At 41.3% G+C, this 26125-nt stretch overlaps 1 protein-coding gene across 1 annotated transcript in view; it reads left to right on the top strand.

The window, feature by feature from the left end:
• LOC308673052 (connector enhancer of kinase suppressor of ras 2-like) overlaps positions 1-26125 on the top strand; it is a gene marked incomplete at its 5' end in the record, with an annotated part of 264161 nt that overhangs the window by 150990 nt on the left and 87046 nt on the right. Inside the window, 3 exons of the mRNA XM_081336433.1 lie at positions 7487-7555; positions 17968-18114; positions 24944-25077. Coding sequence (XP_081192559.1) covers positions 7487-7555; positions 17968-18114; positions 24944-25077 — 350 coding nt within the window. The remainder of the gene's footprint in view (positions 1-7486; positions 7556-17967; positions 18115-24943; positions 25078-26125) is intronic.

Raw genomic sequence — 26125 nt, 5'->3', positions numbered from 1 at the left:
ATTGTGGGGTTTATAATTGACCTAGGCTCAAACTTTCTTAAGATTTATTATGGATGAGTTTTTCTATATTCCATTCATAGCTTTTCACCTTCAGCTCTCTGGCAAATGGCTTTTATCCTCTAATCTTTCCTTTTTCCCTACTGAGTTGAAGTTACTCTGACAGTGCACTGAATTTTATGTCTCTAGATGCCTGTCATGTTGGATATTGTTAAGTGTTTCAGTTCAGGGTGTTTTATTTTAAAACACATTAGAAGAAGGCATGAGAGTTTACTGGGGGAGGAAAAACTCAGCAAATGCATTTTTAGTAACTGGGTGAAACGTATAGCCCCAAATCTTGTACTTTAAATAGAATAGAAATTGTTCATTCTTGCATAGACTTCACCATCGTGATACATAATTCATTCTGTTCCTTGAAGTCTCCAGCTGTTTGGAGATCTGAACACCTGGTGTTTGGTTTCTAAAGTCCTGTTTCAGCACATGACTGCTATGATTTAACTTGGCATATAATCTACAGATTTAACTGAGTTAAGGAAGAGTTGGAGAGAGAGAAAAATTAAGCAGAGAGGCCTTGAAATGACAGACATCCTTCCAAGACTTGCCCCTCCCCCCCAAGGTGGCATCTATAAATCTTTTGCTTCTTCTTCATCACTGCCATCATAATCTAGAAGCTTATTTTCTTCTTCTGGACCAGCCCCACCCAAAGTAGACCATCAAGTAGGTTGAAAATGTTTCCTTAACTCACTTTTGTTAGAGATCAAAGTCATCTGGGGTAAAGAGATGAGTAAAACAGCGAGACAAAGAAGGTGGGGGACTCCAGAAGCTGCCAGCAGTCAGAAGAATTTCAACTATTGATCAAAAGTATGGATCTCTACAGCCAGTCCTGTAGAAAGCCAAGTCCCTATGGATTTTCTAGTAAAGCTTCCTGTAACAAAATGTTTAGTTTTATCCAGCTAGATATTGTTCATAGATTAAATGACCAATCATAAGAGTGAACTCCATTTTCTACTAAGAGGGTGGATGGATGGATGGATGGATGGATGGATGGATGGATGGATGGATGGATATATATATATATATATATATATATATATATATATATATATATATATATATATATATATATATATATATATATATATATATATATATATATATATATATATATATATATAGAGAGAGAGAGAGAGAGAGAGAGAGAGAGAGAGAGATAAACAGATAGACAGACAGATAGACAGATGAATAGACAGACAGATAGATAGAGATCATTTTCTCTCTTTCTCTTCATCCCCCTCTGTTCTACTCTATAATTTCATTTTGTTGTAAAATTCCATTCTAAAAGCTCTAGCTTAATGAAGCAAATTTGGGCCCAGGAAATTAAGGAAGCCTATAAAATAGTGATATGTAATCAGCTTTAAGATAGAGAATAGTAGCTATCTAGAGATCATGCAAACCTTATCAAGTTCGAGCATTTGGTCTTCCATTGCCAAATCTGATACCTTCTAGCATGCAACTCCACTTTGAATGTTTTAAACAGAAGACTTTCAAGAGGCTGAGGAGGCAGCAAGTATCTAAGAGTTTGCATTTATTTATTTAAAAAATAAATGTTTTGTTTGCAGAGTGGTCTTTCCTTCTGGGAGAAGAATGTCTTCTCCTCTTTTTCATTCCAACCTTAAGAACATTTGTTGAGGCCAACACATATGTTGTGGTTTCTAAAGAATGGTGCAAGCATTGCAGTTGACCACCTCAGTCTATAAAGTTTTGCACAGCTCTTTAAAACGTGAGATTCATTTCCATTCCATAAATTATCGGATACTAGAGCCCAGTTGAAAACTTCTCCTGTACTGTCTCCCCCACACCTCATCCCGTTTGAGGAAAAAGAGTTGCCCTTGAAATTATTTCAACGGAGGAGTGAACTACTATGAAATTCTCAAGGATTGGGTAGGGAGTTCTTGTTCCTTCTTAGTCACAAAGTGTCCGAGAGATATGGATGGATGTTCCGACTTTCATTTCATCAGAAATATCTCCCCAGCGGTTTTCAGTCTTCTAGACTGTTTATTTTTGTAATTAAATCTCAAGGGACTATCTTTCCATTTGACTTTTTTTCAAACTGAGAAATGTAGACAGCTAGAGAAAGTTCAGAGCTGATGCCAAAGCATCAAGGAAGCCTTCTCAGCCATTCCAGCAATAAGCTGAGGTAGTTTCAAGAGAAGCTAAAACAAAATTAAAAGGTGCCTGAAAACAACGCAGCAAAATGGAAGCCAGATTTCAGTATAACATTATTCAATGTCTTCTATAAAGATAGGAAACATTATCCATATGTTAATCCCAAGAACACAACAAAGAGGAAGCGTGTATCCAACCAAGGAAGGCAGCAATCAGCTCAAGGGGAACCCAGAGTCGGTAGCAATAATTTATAAAACTAAGAAGAAAGAAAATGCTATTGTGATGGACAGTGCCTACGAAGTGTGTGTTTGTGATGGACTGTAGTGAAGTGTCACTTTTTCCCCCCAAAAAAGAGGGAGCACATTCCAAGGATGGGGGCAGACAAGAGGTAGCCCAGCCCAGAGCTGGGTTGGAGACAGAGGAAGAGAGTTAGGATAGTTTCTTCCTAGAATCTTCCAGGGTACATCTATTAAGATAAAAAGTAATAAAAGTTTAGTGTGGCAAGATACAAGAAGTCCTCAACTTACAACAGTTCATTTAGTGACTGTTTGAACTTAACAGCGGCACTGAAAAAGTGACTTGTGACCATTTTTCACATCTATGATCGTTGCCGCATCCCCTGGGTCACGTGATCAAAATTCAGACACTTGGCAACTGACTCACATTTATAACGGACGCAGGGTCATCAATGGGTCACGTGATCCTTTTGCGACCTTCAATGGGGAAGCTAGATTCACTTAACAACCGTGTTAGTAACTTAACAGCTGCAGTGTTTCCCTTAACAACTGCGTCCAGAGAGGTTGTAAAATGGGGCAGGACTCACTGGACGAACTCCTCACTTAGCGACAGAAATTTTTGGCTCCATTGTGGTTGTAAGTCAAGGAGTACCTGTACCGCCTATTGTGTGTAAGGGAACTGAACTCTGGCTGGATTGTTGTGTGTTGTTCCTGGGCCCGACAGCTATGGACGAAGGGACACTCGCCGCAGGACCACTGAGTTACACCAATATTGAAGACATGGGGGACTAGAATCGTTGCAGAAAGGATGCCGAAGGAGGGACAAAATGAAAATGTGCAGTACAAAAATTAAAATATTTTTAGAAATTATTTTAAAGAATTAAATCGAATTGTTGAATGGTCCTGCGATGAGTTGTTCCACGGCAAGTTGGCCCTGGCAAGTTGTCCCGTTCTGCTCTTGGGGAAAGATGTGGCAGCTGGCAAAATTCCTTTTGCAACATCTACATCTGAGCAGGCAAGCATTTTTACGGCTAAGAGGAGGTGCGTGCCTCTATGTTATGTTTATATTTGCATCATTTTTAACAGACACATTGATCAGATCGCATTAGAAATCTTCCTCCTTTTCTCTTTCAAGTGAGGGTTTAAAATAATTGTGTTAATTCTCTGGTGGAGGCTTCTTCCCCCACCCCCCACCCCCAATTTTCTTTGGGGCTGGCAGAACCAGAAGAAAAGTGTGTAACCTGCCACTCAATTTCAATTCCCCGGCTCAAATTGCATAAAGGGCTACACCCATGAATGCTCAGACGATGCTTATATTTTATATTCAGAAAGGATGGAGGAAGAGTAAATAAAATCTTCTTTAGGTAAAGGTAAAGGTTCCCCCGCACGTGCGTGCTAGTCATTTCCGGCTCTAGGAGCCGGTGCTCATCTCCGTTTCAAAGCCGAAGAGCCAGCACTTGTCCGAGGACGTCTCCGTGGTCATGTGGCCGGCATGACTAGACGCCAAAGGCGCACGGAACGCTGTTACCTTCCCACCGGAGTGGTCCCTATTTTTCTACTTGCATTTTTACGTGCTTTCGAACTGCTAGGTTGGCAGAAGCTGGGACGAGTAACAGGCGCTCACTCTGCTACGCGGCACTCGGGATTCGACCCGCCAAACTGCCGACCTTCTGATCGACAAGCTCAGCGTCCTAACCCACTGAGCCACCACATCCCTTGTAAAAAATCTTCTTTACCTGACTTTTATTAAAGTGAAATGCTTTTAAGGGTTCTTTTCGTGCTCTCTTTCCCCAAGGCTTATTTTCCACGTGAGAGATGGACTCGGGAATAAAATTATCCCAGTTTAACAAGGCAGGATGGAAAAGGGAGTTAGCCTTTATTATTATTATTGATATAACCTCCCCTTTCCCTCTGGGGAATATGAGACTGACCTGCTCCTTAGGAAACATACTGCAAACTCTTTAAGTGAAACAGAATGAAATGAAGATGGGGGGAAGGGGGGGAATGGCTGAAACTAACATTATGGTTATGATTGTGTTGATGATTCTCAGAGAATGGAAGGCAGATGATTGTGTGCTGATTGTGTCTCTGCAGAGGTCTCCTAAATCCGCCTAGGATACGTGGTAGCAGTTATTCCAGTAGAGTAATAAAGCACACTTGCTAATTTTATTGTGATATTTATATCACTTTATGTTCAGCACAAATGGGCATCCTCTCCCTTCCCTTTCTCCTCCCCTTTATAATTGTGGAATCCGTTTAAAAGGAAAGATCTATTTTAAACTTTAAGGGAGAAAGGAACGGAAGATGGGTGGGTGGGTAGGTTTCTCCAGTTCTACAAGGATAGGAAGGAGGGCAGGGCTGTGAGAAGGTGGAGCGTAAATAAAGACAAAATCGAGTGTTTACATTATTTAGAAGACCAAGGGAGAAGATGCCTTTGGCAGCCTTTCTGATGGAAAGCAGACTTTGAGGATTGGCAGTCAGGGCTGGAGGAAGGTACAGTTTTAAGGTTGGTTTCATTGAGGTTCTCCATGCCTCCATGACTGCATTCACAAATGCTTCAAGTCTTAAAGTGCTTGGATGATATGGACAATATGGACGAGATGGATGGATAGGTGGATGGATAGATGGAGGAATGGATGGATGGATGGATGGATGGATGGATGGACAGATGGACAGAGACAGAGAGAGAGATGAGAGAGAGAAGGAGGGAGGGAGGGATATAGAGAGATGATCGATGATGGTGATGATGATAGATAGATAGATAGATAGATAGATAGATAGATAGATAGATAGATAGATAGATAGATAGATAGATAGATAGATAGATAGATGGATAGATGGAGGAATGGATGGATGGATGGATGGATGGATGGATGGATGGACAGATGGATAGAGACAGAGAGAGAGATGAGAGAGAGAAGGAGGGAGGGAGGGATATAGAGAGATGATCGATGATGGTGATGATGATGATAGATAGATAGATAGATAGATAGATAGATAGATAGATAGATAGATAGATAGATAGATAGATAGATGCATGGATGGATGGATGGATGGATGGATGGACGGACGGACGGACAGACGGACAGACAGACAGACAGACAGACAGACAGACACACTAAGAGAGAAAGAGATGGATATGAGGAAGATAGAGAGATGATAGATGAGGATGCTAGCCAAATCCTAGCTGGGATCTATTCAGTAGGTTCCCAAGACATCCAAAGGGCAGCTGACTGGAGGAGGCAGAGTTGAGTTTAGCTGATAGCTACACCATTAGAAAGACATATGGGTCTAACTAAAAGGCATAAAAGAACCCTAAAAGCTATTTCCTTGAGAAGCACACCAATATCTCGGAAACTATGCCTGCTGGACTTCAGATAAATTTATATACTTTCTGCAGTCTCTATAATTGCCCAGTTTTGAACAATGTTGTCGAGCCTTGTGCCTCTCTTCTCGGCAGTTGAGAAAACTGGAAAGAAATCAACTTTCCTTTGCAGCTGATCCCATTGTTCGCCTCGGCGGTTAGTTCTTGTGTATGCTTTAGGGGATGCATTTAATTGAAATGTGAACAGACAAAAACTCTTCCCCAAGTTGGGATTCTTTTGTTAGTTTGGACTGGATGATATTTCCCTTCCAAAGAATTCTTTTCTTTTCTTTCTTTTCTTTTTTAAAAAAAGTTGGTGGCTTTTGAAGTGCTTCTGCATGGGGTTCCTAAGACGTTGCTTTTTGTTCAGAGTCAGTTTGTGTTCAGCTTCTCTGCTGACGGTTTCCTGAGAGCCTAATAACATTTGGTGGATTTCTCCAAATGTCCTCTTTGGTTACACCCTTCTCAAGTTGCAATGTATTATGTCATTGTCCCCAGATCAAATAATATACAGAGGCTGTAGCCAAAATTAATTGTACTGTATTGTATTACAAGTGCTTTTTGCCTTGGAGAGAGAGAGAGAGAGAGAGAGAGAGAGAGAGAGAGAGAGAGAGAGAGAGAGAGAGAGAGAGAGAGAGAGAGAGAGAGAGAGAGAGAGAGAGAGATGATGGTGATGATGATGAAGATAGACAGACAACAGACAGACAGATAGATAGAGACAGGCAGACAGAGAGAGAGAGAGAGAGGATAATGGTGATGATGATAGATGATAAATAGATGAGAGAGAGATGATGATGATGAAGATAGACAGACAACAGACAGACAGACAGACAGACAGATAGATAGAGACAGACAGACAGACAAGCAGACAGAGAGAGAAAGAGAGAGAGAGAGAGATGACAGAGGGAGAGAGGGAGAGATAGAGAGATGATAGATGATAATGGTGACAATGATAGATGATAAATAGATGAGAGAGAGAGAGAGAGAGGGAGGGAGGGAGGGAGGAGGGAGGGAGGGAAGGAGAGAGAAGGTTTTTGCTATAGAAAACAAAATACTTTATGGATATGGGTAGTCTTTGACTTTCAACAGTTCATTTAGTCACCATTCAAAGTTACAATGGCACTGGGGAAAAAAACTGACCCATGACCATTTTTCACACGTATGACCGTTGCAGTATCCCGGGGGTCACCTGATCAAAATTCAGATGCTTGGCAACTGACTCATATTTATGACGGTTGCAGCGTCCCCGGATTTTGCGACCTGCTGCCAGGCAAAGTCAAGCCAGATTGACTTAACAACCGAGTTCCTCAACAACTTCACAATTGTGGCAAGAAAGGTTGTAAAATGGGGAGGCAAAACTCACTTAACAAATGCCTCACTTAACAATCAGATATGTGGGGCTCGGTCGTGGGCGTAAGTCGAGCACTGCCTGTATTACAAATGCTTTTCTCTTTTTAAGGTTTTTGCTGCAGAAGACAAAATACTGTATTAAGGGGAGGGGGGAGAGGGGAAGGTGGATACAGAGACAACACATATCTCGTAAAATACATACTTTTTTTTTCCCTGAGAGAAATTTGTTAAAGGAGGTGGCGGCTGTGATCAGGCGACTGACGCACAGGTCATCCTCGACTTACAGCAGTTTCTTTAGGGACCGTCTGAAGTTACAACGGCACTGGGAAAAATGGGACTTATGGCTGGTTTTCCCCGTTTCTCTTGCCTTTAGTCTCCAGCGGACCAATGTAAGAAAATCCATGCAGGAGATGAGGTGATCCAGGTCAATCATCAAACGGTGGTGAGTACACTTCTCAGGAAATACTAAGCAGTCATTTGTTTTAATCGCCTCCTTTTATTGAGAAGGATTAGCTTAGCACCAGTGGCCATTTAACATCTTTATGTATCCTTTTCACTGTGAATTGGTTTGAACCTTTGTAAGAGAAGTGGAAATGTATGGTTTCCTCTCTTAGGTTTACATTAGTTCCCCTGTGTTGGACACTGCTCACTTATTCCACTGCTGTCAGGAGGTCAATGTTGACCTTCTTAGTAAGGTAAAGGTGAAGGTTCCCCCGCACATGCGTGCTAGTCATTTCCGACTCTAGAGGCCGGTGCTCATCTCCGTTTCAAAGCCGAAGAGCCAGCGCTTGTCCGAGGACGTCTCCGTGGTCATGTGGCTGGCATGACTAGACACCAAAGGCGCACGGAACACTGTTACCTTCCCACCATAGTGGTCCCTATTTTTCTACTTGCATTTTTACATACTGCTAGGTTTTCGAACTGCTAGGTTGGCAGAAGCTGGGACGAGTAACAGGCGCTCACTCTGTTACGCGGCACTCGGGATTCGACCTGCCAAACTGCCGACCTTCTGATCGACAAGCTCAGCGTCCTAACCCACTGAGCCACCGCGTCCCTTCTTATGGTGTTGCAACTACCCCTGTATAGGGGTCTGATGGGCTCAGCAGCTAAAAGATGCTGAGCTTGTTAGCTGGAAAGTTAACAGTCCAAGTTCGAGATCCCAGCGCTGCACGATGGGGTGAGCTCCCTTTGCCTGCCCCAGCTCCTGCCCAGCTGGCAGTTCAAAAGCATGCAAATATGAGTAGATAAATAGGTACCACTTTGGTGGGAAGGTAACAATGTTCTGTGCACCTTTGGCATACAGTCACACTGGCCACGTGACCAGAATATTAGCTATTATGTTTATTGCTTTATCGTCTGGTGGTTTTATTATGGGTTTGAAATTGGACAGTTTCTTCTTTTTTTCAGTATTATTTGAGTTTTAATAATCAACTGTTACTATTTCTTTGAAAATGAATATATTGAGTACTTTTTTTCTCCCCATACCTTTTTTTTTTGCATCTCCATACTATTCCCCATAAGCAAACAAATACAAGTTTTACTTGAAATGCAACAATTAAGATAACTTTCTTAGGAAAGCTTACCTGCATTTAACAATTTTTTTTATTGAAAAGTTTTACAATACATTTTTGAGTACAAACCCCCCCTCCTCCCCCTCCCCTATCCCCAACCCCTCCCCACCCACCCCTCCCCCCTCCCCGACTTCCCAGAGCTGAATACAGGGTATAAAAATACAAGCAAACATATTCTAAAATATGCTAACAACAATAAAACATTAAATTCTATCGCACTTTAACTCTTAGTAAAATAACTACTAACTAATTATACATCATATAGATCCACTACTTATTCAAATGCTAAATGAAACTTTTTAGTCCCATATTTATTCTGAATGTAATCAATCCATCTCCTCCATTCCACAATGTATCTCTGTTGCGATTGGTCTTTCAAATACGCTGAAATCTTTGCCATCTCCGCCAAGTTGGAAACTTTTAAAGTCCACTCTTCTATAGTCGGCAGTTCTTCCTTCTTCCAATATTGCGCTACTAAGAGTCTCGCTGCCGTGATTAAATTCAACATCAACTTAGTATCTATAACAGTAGTATCTGTAATAATACCCAATAAAAACAATTGCGGAGAAAACTTTATCCTTTTCTTAAATATCTTTTGCATATTCCACCAAATTTTAATCCAAAAAGCTTTAACCTTTTTACAAGTCCACCATATATGAAAATACGTTGCATCCTCACAGTTTCTTCTTGTTTTGTGCTAGGTTTCTTTTTCTTCCATTTAGGAGAATTTTTGCATGAATACAGGGTGTTTTGCATGCCACTTTGTTAACCTTTTCATGAGGTTGAAAGGCAGGATTGAAGATAAACCCAAAGCTAAACTAAGGTCAGCATATTCTTTATCAGGGCATTGGAGCAACACACGTGCGTGGAATCTCAGTTTAGCTTTGTTATAAGACAAGCCGATAATGTAAGAATACAAAGAAGGTTATTCACTCACTCACTCACTCATTCATTCATTCATTTCATTCATTCATTCATTCCATTTTGGAACCACCCGCCTTCCCTCAAAGAGTATGCTGTTCTTCCATTTGGCCCCCTATTCTCTTTTCAGCAATGACTATTACTGATCATCGTATTGGAGTGAATTTCAGAAACTTTTTTTTTTAGCAAATACACTTCTGCCTGTGTTGATTTTGGATATGCATTCATAAACCGGTTCCATCACGTGCCTACTTCCCCTTTGTAACTTATTAAAATTAGGAACAAAAAAATACGCACTCTTTGGAAACAGCTTTGCAAAGCCAAGCCTTTTTGCTCTAAAATGTGTGGTTTTTCCCCCCTTCTGATTGCCCTTTCAACCCAACCGCGTGTCAATCAAAGAACAGCTTATGAAGAAACATGTGCGGTTTTACAATGAGCGAAGAACAAACTAATGAACTCCATCAGTGTCATTCTAATTATGAAAGAAACGGAGATTCGGAAGCTGATCTCAATTCATTTCCCTTGTGTTCCTCATTCAGCTGAGAATACTTTTTTTTCACCGAGATGGAGCCATGAGACTTCCTGCATTTGTGTGTGCATTGACACAATATCCTTGATGCTGGTCAAGGGCATCTTCGCTTCAGATAAAATGAACAAGTGTCCTACAATCACTCAACATTTCAGTAGCCTTCATACTGAGTAAGACAAATCACCATCAGGAAAGTGGTTGCTATGCAACTCTTTGTGACGGTGGACGACAGACATCTATCCAAGTTGGTGAGACATTTCTCCAAACTGACGTTTCAAGAAGACAAGTTTAATCTTCTTTATATAGGTGCAATATACTAAATCTTTAGATAATATGGTAACCTACTGCCTGATCCCTGCTTAAAATCTTCATCTGTCTTGCATTCGTGTATGCAACAGGGATGTGAATAAATTCAATTTAATTAAAGGTTGAATCCAGTAACCGTTAGAAAATAGTTGAAATGGATTTTTGAACAAGGCTTCATTCATATCTGAGCAATGCATTTAAGGGGATATGGGCCACGCCACAACAAAATCTATTACCTGATTTACTTTTAACCAAACAACTTTAACATTGACTCCAGTTTAATCACGAAAACCTCGGATTGATTACATAAATGCTTGTTTCTGTAGGTTAAAAACAGCTGATGGGGGAAAAAAATCAAAGCTTTTCTATTCAGTCTTTTGCTTCAAACATCAAATATCAAGTTTCCCCCGATAATCCATTTGAGTGCTTGACTTGCTTCTCAGACTGACTGAATACTTGGACATTAAGAGAGAGTTTTCACTGCACTTGGTGCTAATCAGATGCTCTCTGTTGTTTCCTGGATAAATCAAATTATTTTTTACCCTTTTATTTTTCAAATGAGAAATCCTGAATGCCATCCAGATTTCAACCAGAGCAGATTTTATCTTAAGCACTGGCTTATTAGATGAATCAAAGTCCTGTAGTCTTACACAGACCATGTCCACATCACCATACCTGAACTCAACTCCAAGTGTTCATTCTAACGATTCTGTAGTCCTCTTACCAATCATTATCAGTCCTAGACATTCAGACACACCTTGTTAGTTGTACAGTGATGAGTCAAAGCACACATTTTTCTGCTTCTTCTGATAACACAACATGACTGTTGTCAGACACAGCAATATATCTCTGTACCATATTAGCTACTGTAGTGGAACCAATGGGAATGCATAGGAATAGAGATAAGAAGATAAGAGATAAGAAGCACTTCCTTTATATGCAGTTGTTCACACAATACATTTGACAAGGTAAAGATCTAGCAGATGCATCCATACAGCATTAACATTGCTTAGTGTTAACTTTAGTTAGTCTTTTTTTGTGGTTAGCAGCACAATTGTCAGGCTCATAAATGCACAAGTGAGCATTTAGCTTCATGATTCATATTCCTGACGGTTGCAGTGTCCCGAGGTTGTGTGACACACACCCCTTTGGCGACAAGTAAAATCAATGGAGAAACCAGATTCACTTAGCAACGGTGTGGCTAATTTACCAACTGTGCTGATTCACTTAACAACTGTGGCAAGAAAGGTCAGAAAGTGGGGCAGAACTCAATTAACCAATGTCTCACTTAACAACAGAAATTCTGCCTCAGTTGTGACCGTACGTTGAGGACTATCTATAGAAAAGAAGCCACAATAAAACTCCCTTTTCACAACCCTGTAATCCCCTCATTTGGGGTACAGGGCAACTGGATGGAGCTGAGCATTTGTTGGCTGGATGCCCTTCCTGACGCCTATGCTGAGTTCACAGCAGATTTTTTTTTTCTGTGCGCCCTAAGAGAGAAAAATCTGCCACTACCTAGGATTGAACTCTCAACTTTTCAAGTGGTCTTCACCACTAGGCCACCCTGCTGCTCTAGGAATCTCAGATGGAAAAATAAAATTCATTGAATGCTTTCTGAATAACATATTCATAACATATTCCAGGTGAACAAAAGGCCATTATCAGCAGCAAGCGTTCAGTTATGGAAATTTGCTTCTTTAAATAGTTACCAACTATTTAGCTTAATAATGATTGCGTTCTCAAAGTGATGCAAAATAATAATAATAATAATAATAATAATAATAATAATAATAATAATAATAATAATAATAAGTTGGAAGGGACCTTGGAGGTCATCTAGTCCAACCCCCTGCTCAGGCAGGAAACCCTATACCATTTCAGATAAATGGCTGTCCAGTCTCTTCTTAAAAACGTCCAGTGTTGGAGCATTCACCACCTCTGGAGGCAGGTTGTTCCACTGGTTAATTGTTCTCACTGTCAGGAAGTTTCTCCTTAGTTCTAGGTTGCTTCTCTCCTTGACTAGTTTCCATCCGTTGCTTCTTGTCCTGCTTTCAGGTGCTTTGGAGAATAGCTTGACTCCCTCTTCTTTGGGGCAGCCCCTGAGATACTGGAAGGCTGCTATCATGTCTCCCCTCGTCCTTCTCTTCATTAAACTAGACATACCCAATTCCAGCCACTGTTCCTTATATGGGTATCCGTGGTGTCTCTAATTTTCCACTTTCAAGAATTCCAGTCCATCATGACGTCATCTTTCTATTTTTGCCCAAATTCAATACTCAGCCATATCATCAATAACATTTTAAGAGCTTTCCATTTCGGCCTACTGACACTTGGGGCCGGATGGCCTCAATTATATATATTTTTAGTTTTTAATGACTCCTTCATTAAGGTTTCCTCTTTGAGCAATTTATCTTTGGGGCGTTAATTATTTAACATTCTCCGGCAAGAAGGAGCTAGTGAAATTTGCCAAGGCTCTCAGGTTTTTAACATTTATACCCAGTTTTCAAAAGTCCAGCTGGTTCTTCAGGTTGCGATTAAATGTCAGGAGGATGAGGGTTTGTTTTGTTTTTGTTTTCAGGACCTAACTTAAAGGACAGAGAGATGAAAGGGGAAATAATTTAGAAATAAAGCCCCAATTCGTTTATAGCCAAACCCATTTTCTCGGTTAAAAGAAACCAGCTCGAAAATGATTGGGTTTATGCCTGGAGGAAAGGAACAGAACTCATGTGAGCAAAGTCAATATTGATAATTGTGTCGGACTGTGTGCTCACCGAGTTAGAATCCTACTGCGTTTTCGTCTGATTTTTCTCCCTGGTAAAATATATTTAGTATTGCAATCCAATTCTAAATGAGGTTAAATCCATCACCAGAGGGCTGGATGTGAACTGTGCACTTGCAGACCCCTTGCGTTGCTTGTCAATAACCATTTTGAAAGGGCAGCCTCTGGCAGAGGCTCTTTGCATCTCTGTGTTGTCGTTTTTTCTTTCTTTCTCCTGTTTCAGACTACATCTTTGAGAATGGATCTATGCATCTGCTCCTCACTTGTGTTGCTTTGACCGGGCAAGGTTTGGGTTTGGGTTTTCCCATCTGTTCTTCTTTTCTAAGGATTTTTTCCCCCCAAATAAAATCTGTCTGGCTGGAAGGAAGAATTATACTTGACTTCTTCTTTTCTTTTTTTTTAAGATAAAGAGACAAAGATTTCCTCCAGCTTTCTTTAACCTTTAAAAATCTCACTACACGTACAGCATGGCTGGGCTATGTTCAGTGTCTTCTTGTCTTCTTTGGCACTTCCTAAAATGACCACAGAACCAGTGGTGGGATTCAAATAGGTGGACAGCCGTTTCTCTGTGTGGAAGCCGCTTCCGGAAGTCCATTCTGGGCCTGGGCAACAAAAAAATTACCTACCGGGTCTGCCGAAGTGGTGCGAATCGGGTGAACCCCACACTGCATAGAGCATAGCATAACAGGGTTTGAAGGGACTGCTCAAGCAGGAGACCCTATTACAGGGGGTCCTCAACCCTCCGGTTGTAGCCCACTACCGGGCTGTGGCCTGTTCAGAACCGGGCCACACAAGCGGCTGGCCAGCACATGTGCTCGACGTGCGCAAGCATCACGTGTATGTGCACACACCGGGCAACCACTTGAACAGGCCAGTTCCCCTCTCCCCACCACTGGGTATATAGACCGCTGCCGTATACCCCTCCAGATGAATGGCTGACCAGTCTCTTATCCCAAAGATGCTTTTTCACGAGGCAACTGGACTTTCTGGTTTTTCTTTGAAGACGTTTCGCTTCCCATCCAAGAAGCTTCTTCAGCTCTGACTGGATGGTGGGGAAATGGAAGGATTTTTAGTCCTTGCAGACAGCTGGTCATTTGCATCCATTTAGAGAGTCATTGAGGCCACCTGGAGGTTTATCTGTGTCCTCGGGGTCACCTGAGTAGTGCAGATGGGTGTGGAGCCTTCTTGGAACTGCTGAAAGGACCGTGTTGTAGACTGGGGATAGGTGAGGTCATATCCCTCCCCCTTTGTTGAGAGAGGGCTGTTCAGTTTTGACCTAGATGGCCTCTTTGACCCCTCTTTCAAACCAGCAGTCCTCTCTATCCAAAATGTGGGCTAGCTGTACAATACTGACATGGGGAACAAGTATTAAACAATGTTGGGGTTGCAGATCATATATCATGCTAAGTCAAGGTTTATTTTTTTAAAAAAAATAATAATTGTCAGAATGAATAACAATGGCCTTCTTTACATCTAACGTTAAGGCATGATTTTACAAGCCAACTGGCTTGGTTCATACATTGTGCTAAATCAAAAACCAGCATGCCACCTTCTGATTTAACACAAGGTGTGAATCCACTAGTGTTGTTTAAAACTTCTGCAGCAGCTGCCGTGCCACAAGAGAAAGCTTAGCCACTATTGATTTGTTTAAAACTCACAAAAAAATAAATGGGAAGCCAGAAATACAACTTTACTTTTCTTAAGTTCTCAAGGGTGATTATTTTCTCAGTATTGGCAAGATTATTATGATCAAGCAACGTAGCAGTCATATACTAATAATGAGTTCACGATAGATGCTTGAATCATCTAAAATGATCCTAGTCGGGTGTAATTCTTCATGCGCTGTAGAAGAATGGCTTCAGGAGAGCCTCAAAGCATGAATACAAATAGAGATGGAAGTCAACCTAGCTTGGATTGTTGATGGTCTAAAGCAGTGATGGCAAACCTTTTAGACACCGAGTGCCCAAACTGCAACCCAAAACCCACTTATGTATCGTCGGGTGCTGGGTGGGCATGGCCCATTGGGTGGGTGTGGCCCATTGGGTGGGTGTGGCCCATTGGGTGGGTGTGGCCCATTGGGTGGGTGTGGCTGTGGTGGTAATATCAGAGTGGATGGGACTAAAAAGTTCAATCAATCAATCTTTTTTTTCCCACGAGAAGTTGAAATTGATTGATTGAATCTTTTTTTTTTTGCACATGGTTTTATAAAGGTTTTATAAAACCCAGCTAAAGGCCTAGGACTGGGGCAACGGCCCGCGTGCCCACAGACAGGGCTGTGTGTGCCACCTGTGGCATGCGTGCCATAGATTTGCCACCATGGGTCTAAAGACAGATCTTCAGGATAGCAAATCGCAATTCCTGGAAAAAAAAGTCCCATGAAAGACTAAGAATGCTTGGCTAACAGAAAAATGAGGACAGAATATATAATGGCAGCCCATCTAAATACTGATTAGGGCTGGCTCTGAGTGTTTGTTCTCCTGTTGAGCCTTTCAAGCAATTACAGATTGTCCTCAATTTGCAACAGTTCATTTTAATAACCTTTCAAAGTTACAGCGGCACGGATAAAAGTGACTTATGACCAATTCTCACACTTACAACCGTTGCAGCATCCCCCTGGTCACATGATCAAAATTCAGATGCTTGGCAACTGACTCATATTTATCACGGTTGCAGAGTCCCTGGGGTCACGTGATCCCCTTTTGCAACCTTCTGACAAGCAAAATCAATGGGGAAGCCGGGTTCGCTTCACAAATGGGTTACCCACTTAACAACTGCAGTGATTCATCTAACAGCTATGGCAGGAAAATGGAGCAAAATGGAGCAAAATTCACTTAAGGTCTTGCTTCGCAGCAGAAATTTTGGGCTCCGTTGTGGGTCATAAATCGAGGACCACCTGTAAAGACAATTACCGTGGAAAGTCTGTGTTTGTCTTGCAAGGTTTCCAGAGTGGACTTTGAAGCCATACTAAGAAGCTATTGCTTCCTTCCCCCCCCCCCACATCTTTCCAAACTCAGCCCCTTGAACTCTTTAATGCTTATTCTGGAAATGTTCCATGCATGCTAATAGAAAAAAAATACTCTGTTTCATTTCTATGTTCCAACTGTTTGCTTAACAGCTCTTTCAAAACGTTGTTTAAACATTGCATTTCATAGGAAGGTGGAATGTTTATTCATGCAAACAAAAGAGCTTTTCCTAGGATTGTAAACTTAAAGGATCCTCCATATTGGAATGTAAAGGGGTGAATTTCTTTTACTGTTCCCTTTTTTTTTTCTTTTAAGAAAAAAAATGCTTAGAATGCCTCTAAGTTTCAAGACAGAGAAATGTGGCCCTCTGTGTTACAAGAGCTTTATTTGCAAATGGTGTTATTACTTGCAATAACTTAATAAATTCCGTTCTCCCTCCGTGGACTTTTCCATAGCTCAAATAAATAATGTTTTATCTTTAATTAAACACCTTGAAGAAACTGCAGCAATATTATTCTCCAATATGCAAGCTCCCTTTGCCAATCTCCCCATTCCAATTTCTCCCCTACCCCCAAATTAACAGATCCTATTACAACAGCAAGGATTCATTTTGTAATTATTCTGAAGCTGCTGCTAAAAAATCCTCCAGTGAAACAGAGAGATCCATCAGTAGAGAAGATAATTAAAAGCAATAATTCAGTTTGTTAGAGGATATAAAAATTAGAACAGTACATCACTGTCTGTATTTTTAAAAAGTAATGCTAGAGCAATGGATTGTTTATCACAATATTGCCCTATTTAAAAATTAAAATAAACGAATATTACCTTTTTTCTTAAAGAGAAAGGAACAAAATGCTTAACAGGCACTACACAACTCTTGCCGAGAGTGATAGACGAGATCTATATTACAGTTGGGTATATTGTGAAAAGTATTTAAAAGAAATCCTGGCTTCATATTTCATCTAAAATAAAGCTGTGGCTGCTTTGAGGGTTTGCTTTGTCGACATTAACACGCAAGTGTTAAAAAAACGGCCACAAGGCTGTTTTCTGGCTAAATGGAGGAGCTCCTTTAATATATAGAGGGATTCCGATCATGTCTTTTCGGCATAACACAGATACACACATCTGCACTTCATACTAATGACCACCAGGTGGAAGCAAAGACATACAGAAATCTAATCCTGTATTCCTCCCTGGTGGTCATCTGGATTTTTGCAATCCAAGCTGTCAATTCTGCACACTCACTTTGTAACATAAAGTCAATCCTAAGGAATCCCTCGTTCACAATATTAATTTAAGGAAAGCATTTATCTCCAGTGGCTGCATAAGGACGAGCAGACAGGGATCACGGCGCAGGTGGCTCGATGCTGCACAGCAACACTGGGGATTCGCCAGAAACATAAATAAACATTTTAGATCTTTTTAGTAATCTTTTATCATTAATTTGAGTATGTGTTTTTATCCAGCCTTAGACTATACTCAATGTATTTTTATTGTCAGTTCAGTAGGATTCAGTTTTTCTGAAGGTAGCTAGGTTTTGTTATACTGTCTGTAAAACTAATGACATCATTAGTTGTAATATATTGCTATGTCTGCTTGTGTTTGGTTCTGTTTTGTTTTGTTTTATTTGAACGTTTAATTTATGTGTTGGCCTTTGGCTGTAACGATAAATGGATTGATTGACTGAGATATTAACATCAAAGCAGCCTTGGTTACAGAAAGCTAACCAAAGGCAGGAGGAAAATGACTTTTTAAAATTCCACGGTGGGATTTTCTTTTCAGGTTGGCTGGCAATTAAAGAATCTGGTCAATGCGTTGCGTGAAGACCCAAACGGGGTGATCTTAACGTTGAAGAAGCGACCTCAGAATACTCTTGTTTCTGCTCCGGCACTTCTCAAGAACGTCAGGTGGAAACCCCTTGCTCTCCAGGTAAGATGACCTTGGACAGAGTCTTTGTTTAATGAACTCTGAAAAATGCATCACTGGCTCTTGTTTGTCGGGGGGTGGGGGTGGGAGTGGGGGGGTGTCGCTGTCAGCAATCCTCTTTAGCAGTGGCATGTAAAGAAGCAACAATGGGCTGGGGTTAACAGTAGTGGGGAGGATTTGCTGAGAGCTTGTTCTATTATTTTCTTTTAATGTCTTTGTGATTTGTATTAGTTTTATATTTTTGATATGGTCAAATGATTAAATCTATTGTCTACAGAAATTCTAAGTCATCCAGGTCATGGTTGCCCCAAAGGTGCTTTTTCAAAAGGCAAAGGTGCTTTCTTACTTTTGAAGATGTTTTACTTTTCATCCAAGAAGCTTCTTCAGCTAGAGTAGAGTAAAGTAGAGTAGAGTAGAGTAGAGTAGAGTATAATGCAATGCAATGCAGTGCAGTGCAGTGCAGTGCAATTAAGTTCAATGCAATGCAATGCAATGCAACACAACACATTTAGTCATCTGAAAGGTGCTTTGTCAAAAGGCAAGTGAACTTTCTTGCTTCTGAAGATGTTTTACTTCTCATCCAAGAAGCTTCTTCCATTCTGGGGTTCAGTGAGGGGTCTATAGAGCTGAAGAAGCAAAACGTCTTCACGGAAAAACAAAGAAAGTCCAGTTGTCTTTTGGAAAAGCACTTTTGGGGAAACCATGACCTGGATGACTGAGAATCTCCATAGAGAAAGATAGAGCAAGTACTCCAATTTGTGCCTCATGCCTGGCCCACCTCATTGGGCTAACAGCCAGAGAGTTTCCCAGATATCCACAGAGACCCAGTAAATACATTTGCCACGTTTGTTCTTCAAAGTTTTGGGTGCATCATAACGTATCTTCCACATTTCCACAACTTGCTGATCTGAGCACAATTTCTTCTCCTTTATGTTGCGAAGTGCAATTGAAGGGATTAGTCACGCATTCCTACATTTTACTCAAAGGTTAAGTTCCCGTGGGTGCAGATGGATATAGGTCTTGAGCCCCAAATGGCCACAACGGTGATTTGAAGGTGGAAGACCCTTCCCCCACCCCCACACCTTGAATGGCTGGTTCTATCAGCACCAGCAATGACCTAGAAATTGAGTGCAATATGTTTTTCTGTTAATCGTCCCTCCGAGAGGAGAAGGCATAAATCTAATGACTTTCTTTTCACGTCTTTTTTTCCCTTTTATTATTACTGGGATTCCAAATGGAGGAAGAACACAATTACAAGCCCTGCGTTTTCCACCAGCTGCCCTTAGCCAACTGCACCTCATTCAAGTCTCTCTCTCTCTCTTTCTCTCACGAGCAAAATAGACGCTATCAAACCACATTATTCTTCATTTCCATCCTATCACAGCTTCTTCTCTCCCCCCTTTCCTTCTAGCTATTCTTTTCAGAAGAAATTTTAAATCCCTCTTGGATTTCCCAACCTGCTTATTTTTCAGGTTTGGAGGCCAAACGATTATGAGCTTAAAGACAAATATTATTTATTTGTCAGTATAAAAAAAAACAAGCAAAGCTATCGTGAACGGCGGTTGAGTGTTGTCCCTGTTAGATTGCTACAGGATTCAAGAGGATTTGAAAAAGCAAACTCCCAGTGGTTTGATAAAGACAGAATTGCGACTCGAGAGCAGCTTTTCCCAACTTACTAAGAACATCTGATCCAAGCTGGGTTTTATGTTTTTCTTTTGTTAGTCAACCATGACTTTCAGAGAAAGATCACCTAATATTTGCCACCCTTTGTATAATACTGTAAATAACACTAGCTTTCAGATATGCACAGTGCAAGGTTCAACATTGCCTCCAAAAGTTGTAGTCTAGTGTAAAGAAGGACGAGGGGTGACAGGATAGCAATGTTCCAGTATCTCAGGAGCTGCCACAAAGATAAGGGAGTCGACCTATTCTTCAAAGCACCAGAAGGCAAGACAAGAAACAATGGATGGAAACCAGTCAAGAAGAGAAGCAACCTAGAAGTTTTTTTTTAATCCCATTTATATCCCGCCATTCTTCGAAGACTCAGGGCGGCTTACAATTTAAGCACAAACCAATGTGCTTAGCAGTAGCCTTCATTCTATGTATATGCCTGCTTATTAGGGCTTTCACACACACCCCAAGCGGCATTATTACAAAGTCAGCTTAATTGCCCCCAACAACCTGGGTCCTCATTTTACCTACCTCGGAAGGATGGAAGGCTGAGTCAATCTTGAGCCTGGTGGGACTCGAACCTGCACTAATTGCAGGCAGCTGGTGTTACTTAAGGAGGCTTTAGCCCACTGCTCCACCAAGGAGAAATTTTTAAAAGTCAGAGCAATGAACCAATGGAATAACTTGCCTTCAGAAGTTGTGGGTGCTCCATCACTGGAGGCTTTTAAGAAGAGGCTGGCCAACCGTTTGTCTGGAATGGTATTGGGTGTCCTGCTTGAACAGGGGGTTGGACTAGAAGACCTCCAAAGTCCCTTCCAACTCTGTTATTCTGTTATGTTGTTGATACTCCATCTCTGGAGATTTTTAAGAAGAGATTGGATAACCATGTATGGTGTAGGGCAGGGGTAGGCAACCTTGGTTCTTTTATGACTCGTAGACTTCAACTCCCAGAATTCCTGGTGTAGGGTCTCTTGCTTCAGCAGAGGAGTGCACTAGAAGACCTCCAAGGTTCCCTCCAGCACTGTTATTCTGTTTATACCACCCCCACCTCAAAATCTTTAGGTGCAGCCCTTAGAGGCTTCAAACTGGCCACCTAACAGTCATTCTTTATGTGTAAGAAGATTCTACAGTTAGACATCTCTAAGAACAGAATGGTTAGATTCTGAAAATCAAAGGGATTGCATTTGCAGTTAATTAAATGAGGGAAGTCATTATTACATTATTCAGTCGCATTTAACACAATGGTGGGAGCCATCACTAGAAACTCTGTTCATTAAACGAAACATTAGTCAGTTTTAAATATTAAAATTAAATCAAATCAAATTTGTCATGGCACAGACTGCTTTGCCCCTGGCTCCCCCTCCTTGCAGAAAACACAAACTCTTGCACAATCATTCAGAAGTCAAGTGAAGCCTTTCCCCTGAAAATAATGCCTGTTAAGCATCCAAAGAACTGGATGTCTTAGATGCAGTGAACTTGTAGCTCCAAATAGCTACAAATAGGGGAACAGTGAGCGGGTTTCACCCAGGTTGCTGCTTCCTTCTGACTAATGGTTGGACCAGTCCTGGGAAAAATTGTAAAAGGCCATGAAGCAGCTGCTCTGAATGGTGAGTCAGAAAGAGGGCAGGAAATGTCATTCTCTACCCATTCTGTGCTTGAATGTGAAGTTCATGAAGTTCAGAGGGTTTGAGGTTGCCATTTAGGTACATCTTCTTAAAACAAAACTGAGAAGAGATCTCCTGTTCTGCGGTTAAGCATCCTGGGAAGATGGTTCAACTTTTCATTGCCAACAGATCCATTGCACTACAAGTGATTTTTGTAGTGAGTCTACGGCAGGCTGTTCCCTCTGCTGACTGACTGATTGTGATGACAACAGAACAGTGATCGTTGGATGAGTGGGGGAGAATATATTTAGATTTCTCAGAGTGAGAAATATTTTCTCCTTGCATGAACTGGCTTGTCACTCATCATTCTTGCATTTCGAGAACGCACCTGACTGGGCATGTGGGATTGATTTAAGGACTGCCTGAGCAGTCGCCAGTGAATAAATGCTGCTTTATACACTTGAAAATAGAAGGATGTAAATCTCTCGGACTTCTGCATGTGCATTTGGGAAGGGGGGGGTCTGATGCAGTTCCCCATTTGCATCCCACAGGCTAGCAACCCAAGAGTAGAGGGCCTATGGAGAGTTTCAGGTGAAAGAGGACTTTCCCATCCTTGCTGGAATGTCTTTAGCACATTCCAGTTTCAAAGTACAGTTGAGGACATCTACTCAAAGACCTTGCGGTGATCAGATGAGATCAACTAAGCACTGTCTTGGAGTCAGCTTTGCTCCTTCATTTCACGGGAGGTTTCACAAGGCCAAATGCATCTATGATACATGACACCATTCCAGCATCTCTGGCAGATTTTGCCCTTCTGGAGCTTGTTTAAATAAATCTCTTTCCTTCTCATTTCCATCCTTTGCTTCTAGTGTTGACCTTTTCAATATCTCCACTCTATCTTCTCAATGGCCATTTTCATTTAAGACTAGTGATGTTTTAATTATGAGCCACAGCCCTACATGGGTGAGCTGGATTGGAGACTCTGTAAAATAAAGCCTTGATGAAAGTTTATCCTTCTTGGGTCTCTCTCAGGATTTCCCACTGATTCTTTGGCTGGTCTTAATGTTCCCACAACAGCAAAGAGTCTTTACCCTCTGACAGCAAAGTTGTTTCTGTTTGCTGATGTCATCAGACTTTAATTAGGGGAAAAAATAACCTTTATCTTAAGGTTGCAGCACTCACCTCTGGTGGGGCCAGCCAAAGGTGAGTGAGCTGATTTCATGCTGCAGGACCAAAATATTCTTGACCAAATCTCTTTTCATAGAATTTTAGTAGTGTTTTGGTTCCAAAATAAGTTCTGGGGTTGTTGGGTTTTTTTGCACTCTTATCACTTTATTGCTATTGCTCAGCAGACTTCACACAGAAATACTCCTAAATAATTATTCCACTGTGTTATGAATATTTATGGAAAGGGGAATTGGCTATTTCATGGACAATTAGCACCTAACTTTGATTTTGGGTAAGCAGAAAAGCAACATACAGTATTGCGCATTCAAAACTTATACTTGAATATATGGTATGGCAGGAATACATTTCCAAATTAAGCCCTGTTGGCTACATATACATAAAGACATATTCATTAGTTTTTAAAAAAAAAATACTCAGTATTAAAAACCTATCCACACATCCCTAAAATAATTAAAGGCAGTTACTTTGGCCCTCTTTAACTCTTGTTTCATGGAAGAGAACTAGAAAGGCAAAGACTGAACAGTCACAAAATGTCCAGGAAAATAACAGAATAACAGAGTTGGAAGGGACCTTGGAGGTCATCTAGTCCAACTCCCTGCTCAGGAAAGGAAACAGTATACCATTTCAGAAAAATGGTTGCCCAATCTCTTCTTTATAACTTCCAACGTTGGAGCATTCACAACTTCTGGAGGCAAGTTGTTCCGCTGATTACTTGTTTTAACTGTCAGGAAGTTTGTTCTTAGTTCTTATTCTTGCTTGTCTCCTTGATTAGTTTCCATCCATTGTTTCTTGTCCGGCCTTCTGTTGCCTTGGAGAATAGGTTGACCATCTCTTCTTTGTCACAGTCCCTCAACTATTGGAGCACTGTATCATGTCACCCCTAGACCATAATAATAACCCTATACCATTTCGGACAAATGGCTGTCCAGTCTCTTCTTAAAAACCTCCAGTGTTGGAGCATTCCCCACCTCTGAAGGCAGGTTGTTCCACTGGTTAATTGTTCTAACTGTCAGGAAGTTTCTCCTTAGTTCTAGGTTGCTTCTCTCCTTGACTAGTTTCCATCCGTTGCTTCTTGTCCTGCTTTCAGGTGCTTTGGAGAATAGCTTGACTCCCTCTTCTTTGTGGTAGCCCCTGAGATATTGGAACACTGCTATCATGTCACGCCTCGTCCTTCTCTTCATTAAACTACACATACCCAATTCCAGCAACCGTTCCCTGTATGTTTTAGCCTCCAGCCCCCTCCAGCCACCTTCTTTTCATTAAACTCGGCATACCCAATTCCAGCAACCGTTCTTTATATGTTTTAGCCTCCAGTCCCCTGATCATCTTTGTTGCTCTTCTCAGCACTCTTTCCAAAGTCTCAACATGTGTTTTGCATTGTGACCAAAGCTGGATGCAGTATTCCAAGTGTGGTCTTACCAAGGCATTATAAAGTGGTATTAACACTTCACGTGATCTTGATTCTGGAAGACTACAAAATCTTGTATTCTGGCTTCTGTTTGTTCAGGCAAATTCCTTACTACAGATGTAGACGCCCTGTGGAAATTTTCCATCATCCATATTACAATTGACCCTGGAAGCCACAGGGCACAAGAGACTGTGTTTCTCCTGCTCATTTCTGCTATTAATTACATTGCAAAAAAAAAGAAGAGGAAGAGGAAGAAGAGCAATTAGAGTGGTGGATCTGAAGGAATTGTGAGACTGCAACTTAGAAAATTTAGAAATGTTTAACAGACTAAGTAATTTCTGAGACACTTTAATCATAATTCTTATGAATGGCGATTGCAATACATCCAATCTACATATTATTCCCAAAGTATCCTTGCTTCTAAAGATCTGTTTGATTTCCTTAAAAAGTCCCTTTCAAAATTAATGCATGGTGTTTATGCATCCCTGCCTAAGCTTTAATGGGACCAATTACCTTTAAGCACCGAGTTCCAATATCTGATTATTGTATGAACGTCTATAAACTTGAGATGACTTCTACTTAATGGTTCATCTTGAGTCACCATGTGTTAGAGCCACATGCCAACTCCTGTTTTCCAGGATTAAGTCTCTGCGCATAGATGTGTATGGGTGTGCACATTGCATAAATAATTATTCTCTGGAGGAAAATAATAATAATTTGCTTCTATTACACCAGTCTCTTCTAAATAACTAAGGGCTTCCCGTTAATAGATAGTCAGGTGAAATATCTGTTGGAGAGACATTTTTGCTATTATCAATCCAGAAGGTGAGAGTTTTCAGCACGTCAACTCTGCCCTTCGGGACGATGCATCAATTTTGTTGCAGGGAAATAACGTAGGAGAGTTTATTTAGCATTTTCTCTTTTCTCTCTCTTTCTCCTCCCACCCCCACCCCCTTTCCAGCCTTTGATCCCAACCAGCCCAACCAGCAGTTTTACCACCCCAACCAGCACAATGGGTATGAACTCCAAAATGGACAACTCAACTCTGCAAGATGTTTTCATCTTCTCCCCTGTCTCGGGACTCTATGGCCCCAGGTATGTCTTGCCTGTGACTGATGACCCTGGTGGTTCAGAATGATAACTCCATCCTTGACAACAGAATTAATGGGCTGCCCTTAGAGTTGCTGAAGTCAATGAGAGTCACCCTTAATGCATAACTTCTACACGTTAGCTATTGTTTCAGTCCAACTGAGCATACAGCGGACCAGATTAGGCCAAGATCCAGCTTAAGTCAAACATGAGGCCATCTGGATCTCTCTGGGAACATCAAAGCCAGGTAATAGAGACATACATTTTGTCAGACCTGCCCCAGTCGGATCCCTTAGGAAAGAAAGGCTTGGTGCCTTACAGGCTACGGGGATGGGGAGGATGGAAGGGCAATAAAGCTGTTTCTGTACATTATGGGAAATAGGGAGGGGGGAATGATAAAGGTGATAAAGACCAGAGCAGCCTGGATCCAGTTTGAACCAGCATCCCAAGGCCAGGATACCCTGAGAAAATATGTGGATTACCAACAAACATCTCAGTGTTCTCAAAACATTTCGGCAAGCTCTGATTGGGTCAAAACAGACTGGGGGGGATGGGCTGCGGCTTTCTGTATCTTTTGAGCATGGGAAAATTCAGAGCTAGCTTGACTTTACTGCAGCCAACCACCTTTACTAAAAGAACCCTTTGCTTTAACCAAATGGAGTCAAGGGTCTTTCTGTCCTAAGGGATCAGATTGGGGCAGGTCTGACACATTTATCCTACCATTGTTCTCTTGCAATTGGTATTTGGAGGTATGCTGTCTTTAACATGGAGCTATCATTGAGGCTTTAAGGCCAATGATCCTTGACGTTCTCCATGAATCCATTACCATTACCATTTAAAGCCAGTCAGATGTGAGAGTTAGTGACCGTTAGTGCACTACAAACATAAGAATGTAAAGATAGCTTTGATGAGTCAGGCTATAGTCTCCTGATAGTCTAGAGTACAAACATGTCAAACTCGCGACGTCACATAGTAACATTGTGTGACGTATCAGATCTTTTTCCCCATTGCTGGCAATGGGGTGGGCACAGTTTCCTCGTGACGCATCTGGCCT

This window comes from Vipera berus (genome assembly GCF_964194415.1).
Source record: "Vipera berus genome assembly, chromosome: 11".
Lineage (NCBI taxonomy): Eukaryota > Metazoa > Chordata > Lepidosauria > Squamata > Viperidae > Vipera > Vipera berus.
The sequence above is the reverse complement of the archived record's forward strand: the minus strand, read 5'-3'. Positions and strand labels throughout refer to the sequence as shown.